General features: G+C 45.7%; 1 protein-coding gene and 1 non-coding gene across 2 annotated transcripts; one reads left to right on the forward strand and one right to left on the reverse strand.

Moving 5' to 3' along the window:
- Positions 1–3,392: 3,392 nt before the first annotated feature.
- On the reverse strand, positions 3,393–13,097 carry LOC126176600 (transcription factor Adf-1-like). Its single transcript, XM_049923761.1, has 3 exons — positions 12,968–13,097; positions 10,022–10,335; positions 3,393–3,404 (listed from the first exon to the last, which is right to left on the reverse strand). The coding sequence occupies exons 1-3, from the start codon at positions 13,095–13,097 to the stop codon at positions 3,393–3,395; spliced, it is 456 nt and encodes a 151-aa protein (XP_049779718.1).
- Positions 6,260–6,334, forward strand: Trnas-cga (transfer RNA serine (anticodon CGA)). The gene has a single exon. It is a non-coding gene; the product is annotated as a tRNA-Ser (tRNA).
- Positions 13,098–14,204: the final 1,107 nt, after the last annotated feature.

A 14,204-nucleotide genomic window follows, 5' to 3' on the forward strand; every position in this document is an offset into this window, starting at 1 on the left:
CTGCACACCTGGTTATGACAAGTGTCTTTCTACGAGAGTTGAGAGAATTTCTACTAACTTATGAAATGCTATATGACTATTGAATGATATTTTTATGCTTTGCTTTTCATAGTTGCTAATTTCATTTCATATCTAGTTTCTAGCTGCACTGCAGCATTGGTTAAAATAAAATTTAATAGATGTACTAATATAAATATTTTATGCCTACAGATCCAGTAAATAACCATTTTCTAATCTGCTTAAAAAAAACGACGGAGCACAAAAAGACATTTCCCTTCACAGGAATTGCATACATAATTTTTGTCAATGTCTGGGTAACTTATTTAGTAGTGTAAGTTAAGGTGATGCATCACCCTAGTGTTAAGATGTGACATAGGTATTAAACATGGCCATTTTTACTGTAATATTTTTCTGCTTGAGCTTAGTCATGTTTAGATAAAAGTTATTGCATTTGCTGCTGTTTGCCAGGCATAATGTTACTGAATTTGACTTTGTATTATGCTGTTAAGCCAGTTTTACTACGGATTTATTTTTCTTGTTTGCTGCACAGTGCCTTATATTAGTTGTAATATTGCAATTGCTTTGCAATTTTCCATTTTTTTTGTCATTGCTGCTTCTGTTAATTGTTTTGTGCTGCTGCATTGCCTCATCCCTTAGTTTAGCGCCTGAGCTCAGTAGATTTAAGTTAGCCTAAGAGGGGAGTAGCCTATAAGAGAATGAGTTGCGATGAATTGGAAGAAATGCACTAAGAGGCTATACGAGAAAAGTACAGAAAGCAGGTATAGATAGGACTTTTGGACATAGGTAATGTACGCCGTGGTCAAGGGTTAATCCGCTTTTAGCAGCGGCGAGGCGAGGACATCTGCTGCGTCCCACCACCAAGGCCGCGCGGTAGTAGTTTGTATTTACTTCATCGTCGCTTAGGGACCACTTTTGTTTGCACGTTTAGCGAGCTGTGGTACATTCCTATAGGCAGGACACGGTAGATATCACTTTTCAAATGGGCCACGCATGACCACGTGCTCTCGAAGAACAGCAGTACCTTTTAGATAAGCTCAGACTGGACGCATTGTGGGCATACGTTTTTCCACCATGACCAGTATCGCTTATGTGAAAATGACACATGCGACCGCGTGCACTGATGTGGTCAATAAGTACGCCGACGCCCCTCAGTTCAAACATTCTGACGGTCATGTCGGATCTGACACGGTGGACCACGCGGACGCTGAGAGTGTTTAAGCTTCCTTCTGAGGTGTCGAAAGATGTCGTCAAATCATCTTTTCGACCCCATGGCAATGTAACTACAGGGCAAACTTTAGAGACGTGCAAAGTCTGTAACGGAGTACGTCACGCGGAAATCGACCTCTCAAGACATGTCCTGTCGTACCCGAAAATAGGTTCATCATGTAGGATGGTCAACATCGAACGTGCTCTGTCTGCACAAGAAGGCCATGCTAGGCCGACATGCCTTCAGCGTCGTCTTATGCGGTCTCCACCACAGAGTGTTGTCGTACCCATCCCACTATTCTGCCCCTACATTACGTCAAGCCTCCCACACAACCCTTGGTGAGCGGCGAAAGGAGATTGCGACAATTCCGACAAAGTCTACTGCGTCCACAGACCACCAGCAGCCTGTGGATGTACCTCAGGAGAAGATGGAAGTGGACGCTAGGGTCGTATCAACATCAGCCTTCTTTACGGATGGTGAGGTACAAACGGAACGTCCTCCGCACAAACGTCCAACACGTACCAAAATGGACGTCTATGTCCGTAAGCAACGATCGCATGGGCCACACAAGGAAAGGCGGCGGGCTCCTTCCCTGGAAGAGGACGACGATAATGATGGTTATTGTGAAGACACACCGAATGACTATACTAGACGACCAGTTCTCCACCTCGGTCATGCTACTTATAACACATCATTCCCCCCCCCCCCCCCCCCCCCCCAGCCAAACGCCCGCGTCGAGAAGTCAGGCCGGCAATCCCACACTGCAGACCCGTGACACAGCAGCCCACAATGAAGCTAAAGACGAGTCCCACTCCAACCAACGCCATATCTTGTCCCGTGGACTGATGAAGCTGAGAATGCCGATGATGTGGCGGTGGGAGTAGAGGAGTGCCGTGACTTTCGTCTGCAACCTCAGACCACTATCCCCATTAACTGGAGTTGCAGACCGTGAAGTTCATGAGTTTCCTATCCACTTGTCTGCTATGATAGAACTGCCAGGTGGCGGGCATTGACAGCAGACCTTCGGTCTAGCCACTACTAACATCAATATATTCCAGAAATGACATAAGCTGACCTTGATCCGATAAATGCTCACTGCAGCAGCTATCGACGTTGTCTTCTTACAAGAAGTCCATGTGTCAAGCTTCTCCAATTTCTTTGGAGACACGGCTTGTGTCTCACAAACATCTCCCACAGCCGTTGTTCTCTGTGAGGGCTTGACAGCCACTGACACGTCCCGAATGTGAGGGACACGGCTGTTACGGTCAACGCTGAGCAGCTCGTTGATATCTACACTCCTTCAGGCTTGGGACAATGGAGAGGGTACTCATGTTTCTACACGGAGGATATATCACAATTTTGTAAGGGTCAGCTGGATAACATGGTAATAGGTGGCGACTTCAGTTGTACTCCGGCACCTACCGACCATCTGCCGCGCCATTCACTTTTCCGAGAGCTCATCTTGTTGACACATGGCGACATACATATGGTGACGCCCCCACATTCACTCACCTGAACAGTAGCTCATCGAGTAGGCTAAATCGTTTTTACGTTACACATACCCTAATGGCTGCTAAAGAGGTGCGGAAGTATGGCCTTCACTGACCACATGGTATATATCTGTGTTGTTGCCCTCTGTCCCCTCTGTGTCTGGAGGAGTCGACTTCCCTGGAAGCTGAACACTGACTATCTCTCTTCACAGATGTGCAATGTTGCAGAGGAGACCAGATGGCACCAAGTCATTGGCTATCTTACTTCAGACCGGCATTAAATTCATGAGTCAATTTTGCCACGCCTACTCTCCGGTGAACCCTGATGACGTGTGGTAGGGACACAGCAACATGGAAACAGCACTCGGGCGACTTTTATTATACCATCCTCCGAGAATGTTCCAGTAAGGTAACCTCACCAGATCGCCAGGTCTTGATCAATCGTGACATAACTAAGATCGTCGCCTTGCTAAACCTTCAGCTACTCGGTTCCACTATAAGAGCGCGAGATCATGACAGGGTACCTCAGGAACAACCTTAGGTGCACCATGTCAACTTGAAGCGTAAAACTCGCACGAGAGCGCCTCTATGCGGCGAAGAGCGCAGATCCTACATTGTACAGCTTCACTGGACGTGGAAACGGACATATTGCAGGACGTGAAGGACGATGAGGTTCAAGATGCTATCTGTAAACAGAAGAGACCCCATTGGAGCTTTACAGGTCCCTGCAACGGTTGTTGGTACCATGTTGGACTCAAATTTTTAGAAAATTACTGTCCCCCAACACATTGCAAGATCTCAGTTCAATATATCCACGAGATAAGCCACTGCAAATGCAAAATGCTGGTTCATTAATAACCGGTGTAACCGCTAAAATGTTGAATGCAAGCATTAAAACGTGCACGCATGGTCTTGTACAGATACCGTATGTCAGTTTGTGGGATGGAGTTCCTAGTCTGTTGCAATTGCTCGGCCAATACAAGAGCCAGTTATGCTGTTTGTAGGTGATGCTAGATTGTCATCCTATGATGTCCCATATGTCCTTTACTGGAGACAGATCTGGCTATCGAGCAGGTCACGGCAACTTGTCGACAATCCGTAGAGAAAGTTGGGTTGCAATAGCGGCATGTACGTGACCGTTATCCTACTGGAAAATACCTCCTGAATTTCTGGCCATGAACGGCAGCACTGTCTGCAGCTCGTGGTCGTGCGCTTCCCACGCCCGGGTTCCCGGGTTCGATTCCCGGCGGGGTCAGGGATTTTCTCTGCCTCGTGATGTCTGGGTGTTGTGTGATGTCCTTAAGTTAGTTAGATTTAAGTAGTTCTGTTCTAGGGGACTGATGACCATAGATGTTAAGTCCCATAGTGCTCAGAGCCATTTGAACCAATGGCAGCACAACAGGTCGTATCACAACACTGGCGAACAAAATTGCAGACAATCTCGAGAGTGCTCCTACTGTCATACGAAATCCCACCCTACACCCAGGTGCAGGTACAATATGTTAGCACGCAGACAGGTTGGGTGTAGGTACTCAACTGCATTCGTTCTAACCAACACGGCCATCACTGGCACCGAGAAAGAACCAGCATTCATCAGGAAACATAACGACCTCCACTCTGTGCCCTCCAAATAGCTCTCGCTTGACACCACCCAAGTCGAAAATGGCGGCGGTGATTTGGGGTCAGTGGAACTCACGTCCCTTCTGGCTCGGAGCTATCCTTGAAGTAATCGATTTCTGACAGTTTGTTGTGTCTCTGAAGTACCACCTGCTGCTCAAAGTGCTGCTGCAGATGTAGTACGATGCGACGATGGGTGCCGAATACGATGGTCTTCCCTCTTGGCAGTGCCACGTGGCCGTCCGCAGCCCCGTCTTCTTACCACTGTACATTCTTGTGACCACCGCTGTCGGCAATCATTTACAGTGGCTACATTCCCGCTTTCTGCAGTATAGCAAAAGGAACATCCAGGTTCTCATAGCTCTATTGAACGACCCCGTTCAAACTCAATGAGGTGATGGTAATACCGTCATTGTCGCTTCAAGGCTAGGTTGTGATTCAAAATGGTCGACAATTTGATTTTATTGCTTTTTTTTAAATGTATATATGTTAGTGCGCAACAAAAGTTTCTGCAACCCATTCTTTGCAGCAGTATGATGGCTGCTTTGGGATGCTCTCAATCGGAGGCTCCCAGCTCAGGTACAAAACTTGTGAATTGACGCACGTTCACAAATGTTCTATATTGCAGTATTTATGCAAACATATTGGCCGAGAAAGCTGAAGAACAACTTCAGCAGCCGCCCGAGCGCAGCTTATGCAATTCAGCCAGGTCGGCATTACTTGCCAAGAAGAACGAGCGAATTGCTCCAGGAGGAATTTCCTGTCCCTGGATTACGGGGTATGGGGTTCGATTCCCGTCCGGGTTGTGGGTTTTCTCCGCCCTGGGACTGGATGTTTCTTTTGTCCTCATCATTTCATCATCATCATCATCATTATTGACAGTGGCTAGATTGGACTGTGTAAAAAATTGAGCTGTGTATGAAATTGGGGCTATGTATGGGCTCTGATGACCACCCAGTTGAGCGCCCCACATCATCCAGTAGGAATTCGAGGTAGAGGAAGGTTGATATACGATCGTGGAATTGCTGACTAAACGTAAGTAACGAATTCACTTTTCTTCGTCAAATTTTAATCAAAATTGTTCAAAACACAATTTTCGGTCCGCCTTATTGGATTAAACATTTTCAGTTTTGAAAATCTAACTTAAGATTTATGTGCAGTAACATCAAAAATATATAAAAACATGTAGTTTTTATGCGAATTACACTAAAATTTAAACATGTTTTTATGGAAAAACGATTTTTCGAAACTGCGTTCAGCATAAAATAAAAACGGTTCAGTCTGTTAACTACAAGCTTTGCCGTCCGAAAAGTAGACACTTTTCTTGGGCATATTTGTTAATAGTAAGTATTTTTGTAAAGTAGTTAAAGGTGAAAAAAAAATATCGAACTCAAAGTTCAAGTTAGCCCCGTATCGTTAAATTTAAGGTTCCAGAGTGAGATTTTCACTCTGCAGCGGAGTGTGAGCTGATATGAAACTTCCTGGCTGATTAAAACTGTGTGCCGGACCGAGACTCGAACTAGGGACCTTTGCCTTTCGCGGGAAAGTGCTCTACCAACTTTTTTTTAATTCTCATTTTGTTCGTTGTATCTGCTCGGGGCGGATGTCGCAAGACACCCGTTTCAGTTCGTCGTTGATCCATTAAGTCAGTTTTTTTTATTACAGAGGGCAGCTAACCCTCTGACCGAACACGCTGAGCTACCGTGCCGGCTGCCAACTGAGCTACCCAAGCACGACTCAGGCCCCGTCCTCACAGCTTTACTTCTGCCAGAACCTCGTCTCCTACCTTCCAAACTTTACAGAGGCTCTCCTGCGAACCTAGCATTACTAGCACTCCCGAAAGAAAGGAGAGCTTCTGTAAAGTTTGGAAGGTAGGAGACGAGGTACTGGCAGACGTAAAGCTGTGAGGACGGGGCGTGAGCCGTGCTTGGGTAGCTCAGTTGGTAGAGCAGTTGCCCGCGAAAGGCAAAGGTCCCGAGTTCGAGTCTCGGTCCAGCACACAGTTTTAATCTGCCAGGAAGTTTCAAATTTAAGGTTATTTCATTGTGGTTAGGTACAAGCTCCCATAAATTTAATGTAGTATCGACTGATGTTATTGCAGATAACCACACGCAGCTTCCGTACTTAAAACTCGCAGGCCCTTTATCAAATCATAATTACGGGCGCCATTTTAATTTTTATTGAAAATCTAAAATTAAGTTCAATATACGATCAATCATAATCTCCAAACAGATCCTTTTCATGTCTTTTCATCGTCCAAAAAGAAAAATTCCAAACTTTGACTATTATTTACTCATTTGAATGAGTACATGGTCTTAAAGGCATTCTTGACTAACATCGAATCACCGTGTCCGATCTCACAGGTAACTAACTGTCACGACCGTTACAGAGAGTATTTGAAGCAAAACTGATTTGCATCCTCTTAGTGGCGCAACTAGTGCCACTTTTATACCACTGGCGCGAAATTTGAATAGACATCATGTTTCACATGTGGAATCACCCGTGCCAACTGACGTTTATGACGCAGGGCTCCTTCTTGGTGCTGCGATTTTTTTACATTACTGTATTTACCCTTCGGCAGTGTAATATGCGCTATGGAGGGTCGGTATAATTTTGTACTTCTCCGTGTAGTTGCTACTTGTGACGTAGTGGACAGATAGAGTGGTACAGCACCGGCTCGCTCTTCAGTTTGAAGACTTGTGAAGGAGGGAAGAGTATGAACACAAGGGCGATGTGTCTTCCTTTGCGCTTCTACCCTACACGTCCCCCCCCATCCCCCCCACTTCATCCCATCACAGCCATCATGTTTCACCAACAGAACACAAGTCAACCCTTAATAACGCACTTGGACGTGATACACAGTTTTAATATTTGTTTTTAACCAACTTCATTTAACAACAAACAGTGATTTTACACCGCTAACCACAATTTTTATAATTTGTGCTTTTTCCACCCTCTGCAACGCGGAAACTATTAGCTCTAAAGAAAAAAAAAAGGAATAGATCTTTTGTGCACGGAATTTAAAGGTGCGATTCCGAACACAGCGACAGCGATCGACCGCGGCTGCAGAAGACAGATAGCAACACTGCCGCCTGCAGTAGGTGCGTTGCAGAACGCAGCGGCAGACAGGCTATGCAGTTGCCGGGAACAACTGCGCGAGGCGAGATGTCTGTTAACACTTGCGCTGTTGTTGGAAGAGGAAGACGATGACATTTTATTGTTGCATTCCAGGAAAAGACGAAAGCTGGTAATGCCTTTATATGAAAGTAGAACTGGAGAAGATAGTTACACAGCACTGATAAAAAGACATTTGCTAGGTGATGAAAATATCTTCAGGAGCTACTGTAGTTTGAGTAAAAGACAGTTTAATTTCGCGCTCAGTTTTATTAAAGATGTCATAATGCCACAGTGCCTAAGAAACGCAATAAGTGCAGAAGAAAAATTATATTTGACGCTGAGGTAAGTCCACAAAATGTTATACATTATTAGATTGTGCTGCACTTCCAAGACTTTGTGAGAGAGTTGTGGAGTTTGAAGGGCTGCTGTTATCACTTGGCTGATGTGTGTTGCACTGTGCAGCCATTATTTCACAATCAGAAACGATCATACTGATTTTTCTTTTGGCTTCTGCCTTATACACTCGAGGTAAACTCCTTACAACTGTGCTGATGTGACGGAAAAATAAGTCAATATCATCATCTTTGTGTTCCATAAACGTTTTTAGTAAATTTTGCCTAATTTCCTCCCTTTCTTTCCACATTTTTAATATTGTATCTGTGGTGTCACCGCCAGACACCACACTTGCTAGGTGGTAGCCTTTAAATCGGCCGCGGTCCGTTAGTATACGTCGGACCCGCGTGTCGCCACTGTCAGTGACTGCAGACCGATGTACACTCCACTTCCCCTTGGCAACGCTTGCACATCGATTTTGCTGGTCCATTCTGGAATGCTCGATGGTTGGTTCTGGTCGATTACTTCAGTAATTTTCCTTTTGTTGTCCGGATGTCTTCCACCACGCCTTCTGCCACCATCCAAGCGTTATCCGCTATCTTTTGCATTGAAGGTCTTCCACAGACTATTGTTTCCGACAATGGCCCACAATTCATGTCCGCAGAATTTCAGTCATTCTGCAAGGTCAATGGTATTCAACATCTGACGTCCGCGCCGTGTTCGCCACAGTCAAACGGTGCCGCTGAACGTTTGGTCAGGACTTTCAAGTCACAGATGTTGAAGTTGAAAGAGTCGCATTCTCGGAAGGACGCGTTATTGCTCTTTTTGTCCTCGTATCGTTCTCAGCCCCGCGATGGTCGCTCGCCGGCTGAGTTGCTTCATGGTCGCCCTCATCGCACCTTGATGTCTTTGCTACATCCGCCGCATCAGGTTCCTGTGCAGCGGCAGACACCTGCTTTTGCTCCAGGCGACGTTGTCTATTATCGCCACTATCGAGGTTCACGGCGTTGGCTCGCAGGGCGCATTCTTCGCTGCCTCGGCCGCGCGATGTATCTGATTTTGGGGGCCTCTGGTGAGGTGCGTCGGCATCTCAATCAGCTGCGCCTCTGTCGTCGCACGGGATCTGCCGCTCCCCGTCTGCTTTCGGTGACGGTGCCGTCCGGTCAGCGCCCTGGGGACCCATCTACTGGCTCCCCTCAGCCCCAGGTGTTACCGACGCTGCCTTTCATTTTGCCCCATGGCGATGCGCCGCCGCCGCCGCCGCCGCCTGTTCTCCCGCCGGCGACGCCCGCAGTGGACGCGGCGCTGCAACCGCCGTGCGCCTCCCTGGGTCACGCGCCGCCGATCGCTTCCCGTGACCAGTTGTCCTCCGCCATGGAACTCTTGCCCGCTCCGGACCGTCTGTCGTCTTCGCCAGTCGGGTGCTCCGACTCGATGGAAGTCGACCCTTCGGCCCCTCCTGACTATCTACGGGCGCATACACCGCATGTTGGCGTGCACCCTGGACTAGGTTTTCAGGTTTTTCCTAGCTCCCCTCGGACCGAATGGCCGGGTGCGGGTGGCACAGCCTCGCCTGTTGTTAGGCTCCCCACCTCGTCGCATACGTCAACATGGGGTCCTCCCCACGGCGGGCGGAAGCCTTATAACACAACCGTTCGCCGATTTGCGGGGGAGCAATGTGGTGTCACCGCCAGACACAACACTTGCTAGGTGGTAGCCTATAAATCGGCCGCGGTCCGTTAGTATACGTCGGACCCGCGTGTCGCCACTGTGAGTGATTGCAGACCGAGCGCCGCCACACGGCAGGTCTAGAGAGACGTCCTAGCACTCGGCCCCAGTTGTACAGCCGACGTTCATAGCAATGGTTCATTGACAAATTACGCTCTCATTTGCCGAGACGATAGTTAGCATAGCCTTCAGCTACGTCATTTGCTACGACCTAGCAAGGCGCCATATCCTTTGCTATTTATCTTGTGAAGCATGTACAGACAAGAGAGATGTACACCAATTATGGATTAAAGTTAAGTATTCCAGAAGATCCGTACTTTGTTACTAGACTAAACTCCTATAACTGTTCCAGACCTCACGCCAGCCTGCGTGAGCTTAAACGCGTGCCTTTCGGCTTCTTCCAAACCCCGTGAATTGGCTCCTGCCAATTCACAACAGTATCATCATTACTACGAACATAACTGCGTTTTCTTTTCCGTGGTGGCACATAACGTTCATCGTTCGTTACCACAGATGTTTCACCACTATTTCCTATTGTATGTGTTTCTGCCGTATCTTCTTCCTGTGATGCCGAAATGTCCAGTTGACGAGTTTGATCTCCACTGTCTTCTTGGCTTTCTTGTATTATTGTCTGTGATGATGTCAATGTAATATTTGTTCCTCCAGATCTGTGTTGTGCAACACTGTCAAGGAACGATAGCTGTTTGTGTCTCTTTGTTTTAGAATTTTTTGTGGCAGCAGAGCCCGTTCCTAATTTTCTTTCCTTCTTGAACCTCTGGTAACCGTCCCTTAAAAATTTCCACTTCTTCTTACAGTCATCACCTGTAAATGGAAATTACATTAGCTGTATGTTTTCGTTTGTTTCAGATTCTTGGCCACATTTGCCTATCGTATATCACCATCTTACATATCAAGAGTTGTTAAAAATGTTTTGAAGATATTAAAAATAAGGCTGCTGCCCATGTTGACGCCACCTTCTACTGAATAAGATTTCAGACGTATTGAAGAAGAATTTTGGCTTAAATGCGATATATCTAATTGTGTAGGCGCTATAGATGGAAAACATGTTCGCATAAGGGCACCAGAGAATATTGGATCTCTGTTTTTTTAATTACATAGATTTTTTTTCAATTGTTCTGCTGGCTATTGTGGAGGCAAATTGTAAATTCATTAGCGTTGATGACGGCGCTTACGGAAAAGAGTCTGATAATGCTATACAGGGTTATTACAAATGATTGAAGCGATTTCACAGCTCTACAATAACTTTATTATTTGAGATATTTTCACAATGCTTTGCACACACATACAAAAACTCAAAAAGTTTTTTTAGGCATTCACAAATGTTCGATATGTGCCCCTTTAGTGATTCGGCAGACATCTAGCCGATAATCAAGTTTCTCCCACACTCGGCGCAGCATGTCCCCATCAATGAGTTCGAAAGCATCGTTGATGCGAGCTCGCAGTTCTGGCACGTTTCTTTGTAGAGGAGGTTTAAACGCTGAATCTTTCACATAACCCCACAGAAAGAAATCGCATGGGGTTAAGTCGGGAAAGCGTGGAGGCCATGACATTAATTGTTGATCATGATCTCCACCACGACCGATCCATCGGTTTTCCAATCTCCTGTTTAAGAAATGCCGAACATCATGATGGAAGTGCGGTGGAGCACCATCCTGTTGAAAGATGAAGTCGGCGCTGTCGGTCTCCAGTTGTGGCATGAGCCAATTTTCCAGCATGTGCAGATACACGAGTCCTGTAACGTTTTTTTCGCAGAAGAAAAAGGGGCCGTAAACTTTAAACCGTGAGATTGCACAAAACACGTTAACTTTTGGTGAATTGCGAATTTGCTGCACGAATGCGTGAGTATTCTCTACCGCCCAGATTCGCACATTGTGTCTGTTCACTTCACCATTAAGAAAAAATGTTGCTTCATCACTGAAAACAAGTTTCGCACTGAACGCATCCTCTTCCATAAGCTGTCGCAACCGCGCCGAAAATTCAAAGCGTTTGACTTTGTCATCGGGTGTCAGGGCTTGTAGCAATTGTAAACGGTAAGGCTTCTGCTTTAGCCTTTTCCGTAAGATTTTCCAAACCGTCGGCTGTGGTACGTTTAGCTCCCTGCTTGCTTTATTCGTCGACTTACGCGGGCTGCGCGTGAAACTTGCCCGCACGCGTTCAACCGTTTCTTCGCACACTGCAGGCCGACCCGTTGATTTCCCATTACGGAAGTATCCAGAAGCTTCAAACTGCCCATACCATCGCCGAATGGAGTTAGCAGTTGGTGGATCTTTGTTGAACTTCGTCCTGAAATGTCGTTGCACTGTTATGACTGACTGATGTGAGTGCATTTCAAGCACGACATACGCTTTCTCGGCTCCTGTCGCCATTTTGTCCCACTGCGCTCTCGAGCGCTCTGGCGGCAGAAACATGAAGTGCGGCTTCAGCCGAACAAAACCTTATGAGTTTTTCTACGTATCTGTAGTGTGTCGTGACCATATGTCAATAAATGGAGCTACAGTGAATTTATGAAATCGCTTCAATCATTTCTAATAGCCCTGTATTTCAGAAATCGCCTATGGGCAAGAAAATACCTGCAAAGGAGTTTAATATACCTCCACCAAAATGTTTTCCAGACACAAATGTGATATTACCACATTTCCTGATAGGAGACGAAGCGTTCGCTCTCAGTGATTGTATGATGAAACCTTATTCCAGAAGAGTTGCTGCATCACATCGAGACAAAGAAATCTGTAATTATAGATTATGCCGTGCTCGTCGAGAGTCAGAAAACGCCATTGGGATATTAAGCCAAGTATTTAGGGTATTTTATAGTCCTATTGCTGTGGCGCCTGAAGTGGCTGACGACCTCGTTTTGTCGGCATGTTGTTTACACAATTTGCAAGAAGACGTGTATCTTGAAGAAAATGGTATTCCAATTTATAGCTATAGTTTTAATGAAGCAACCAGCCAAAACAACATGCATAGCTTTTCTCGTTTTGGTGGATTTCTTACCAGCAGTAGTTTTGAAATTAGAGACAAACTTAAAGATTTTGCCTCCAGTGAATACGGTTCTGTGGCGTGGCAAGAGGCAGCAGTTAACAATGGGTTGTGAATAACAATGGATTGTAAATAATGATTTATGTAAGACGAAACATATATACTGTTGCCTTTTTAACATCTTCATATAATAATTGGTTCAAATGGCTCTGAGCACTATGGGACATAACATCTGAGGTCATCAGTCCCGTAGAACTTATAATTAATTAAACGTAACTAACCTAAGGATATCACACACATCCATGCCCGAGGCAGGATTCGAACCTGCGACCGTAGCGGTCGCGCGGTTCCGAACTGAAGCGCCTAGAACCGCTCGGCCACTGCGGCCGGCCATGTAATAATTGTTAGTGCACATACGGATCTACTTGTTAGTAAATAATTGGTTGAATATACGTACTTGTTTTATTTAACTCTTGTGCTATAGCTTTCCAGACGTAATCTTTCACTGAAAGATTTCTGTATTCTTCATGCCCTACGTCATAAATTACAGAATATTTCGCCACACTGTTAATTAAACTTTTCTTCATCGGAGTCCGAGAAACTCATTTTCACTGAACTGGGTATGTTCGGCCAGTAAAAGCAGTCTCCGGTCGCTATGCGGTTCGGCGGCAGCGGCACTATTGTTTCCTGACCGTATGTGCGGTGGGTGTGCCGCCGAAGCAGGTATACGGCGGCAGGCGACGCTGCCGCCGCGTTCCGCACGCTTCACATTGCAAGCAATGGCAACCAGTGGTGCCGCCTGCAGCCGGTCGGTGCGGTCTGCGGTCTGCGGTCGTGTTCGGAATCGCACCTGAATCTAGTTTAATTTTTTACTGGTAAATATTTTGGCTGAAAGCAGCAGTGTTCGAGTTATTCGAGGAAAATGCAGCTTTGAACTCCCCACTCCAACACTCACACCCCACCGGTCAAAATGTTTTGTACGCTGATCATGACTCTCCCTCCTAGCACTGCACAGAAATTTACGACTATTCACTTTTATTTCCCCCAATAGACCTTCACTGGTATTGGTTGACTTCAGCGTGCCCAAGGGAAGTGTGTTGCGACCATTGCTCTTTATGATGCATATAAATCACAGTGTAGACTTTATTAATAATATCCTTTTACTTAATAAAACTGATGTTATCTGCTACAAAATACTGTCTGAAAAAAGCTTCACAATTATGTCACATTTTCACATGATTTCAATGTTGTGCAAATTTTGTAATGCTCTTTAATATTCAGAAATGAAAAGTTTTGAGCGCCATCAATGTCAGAGATTTTCATTTGTAATAAGGCAGTTCATAAAAGGTCTTGGGGGATAACAATCACATACTCTCAGTCGTAGGTAAAGCGGATAGGACATTTCGAGCCATTAGTATAGCGGTACAATGCAATTAGTTAACAAAGGAGACTGTTATAAAACACACATGCCACGCACCATACAATGTTACGCAAACATTTTGACGGATTTGAAATAGAACTATGAGATGAAATGAAGGTGAACGAAGGTGAATTACACATGAGGTTTCTGAAACAGCCATGGATTACTGAAAAACATGAACTGGCAGGAGATTCAAAATAGACGCCAGTTATCCCGTGAAAGGTTTCTGAGGAATTTGAAGAACAAGAATTGAGGAATCCAGGAATACACGTTT

Source organism: Schistocerca cancellata, chromosome 3 (genome assembly GCF_023864275.1).
Source record: "Schistocerca cancellata isolate TAMUIC-IGC-003103 chromosome 3, iqSchCanc2.1, whole genome shotgun sequence".
Lineage (NCBI taxonomy): Eukaryota > Metazoa > Arthropoda > Insecta > Orthoptera > Acrididae > Schistocerca > Schistocerca cancellata.

Bases quoted from the DNA above. Each gene is read 5' to 3' on its own strand.
- LOC126176600 (XM_049923761.1), bottom strand. From the start codon at position 13,097: ATGAAGAAAAGTTTAATTAACAGTGTGGCGAAATATTCTGTAATTTAT. The intron at 10,336-12,967 runs GTACGTATATTC...TTCCATTTACAG, and splicing joins ACAAGAGTTAAATAAAACAA to GTGATGACTGTAAGAAGAAG.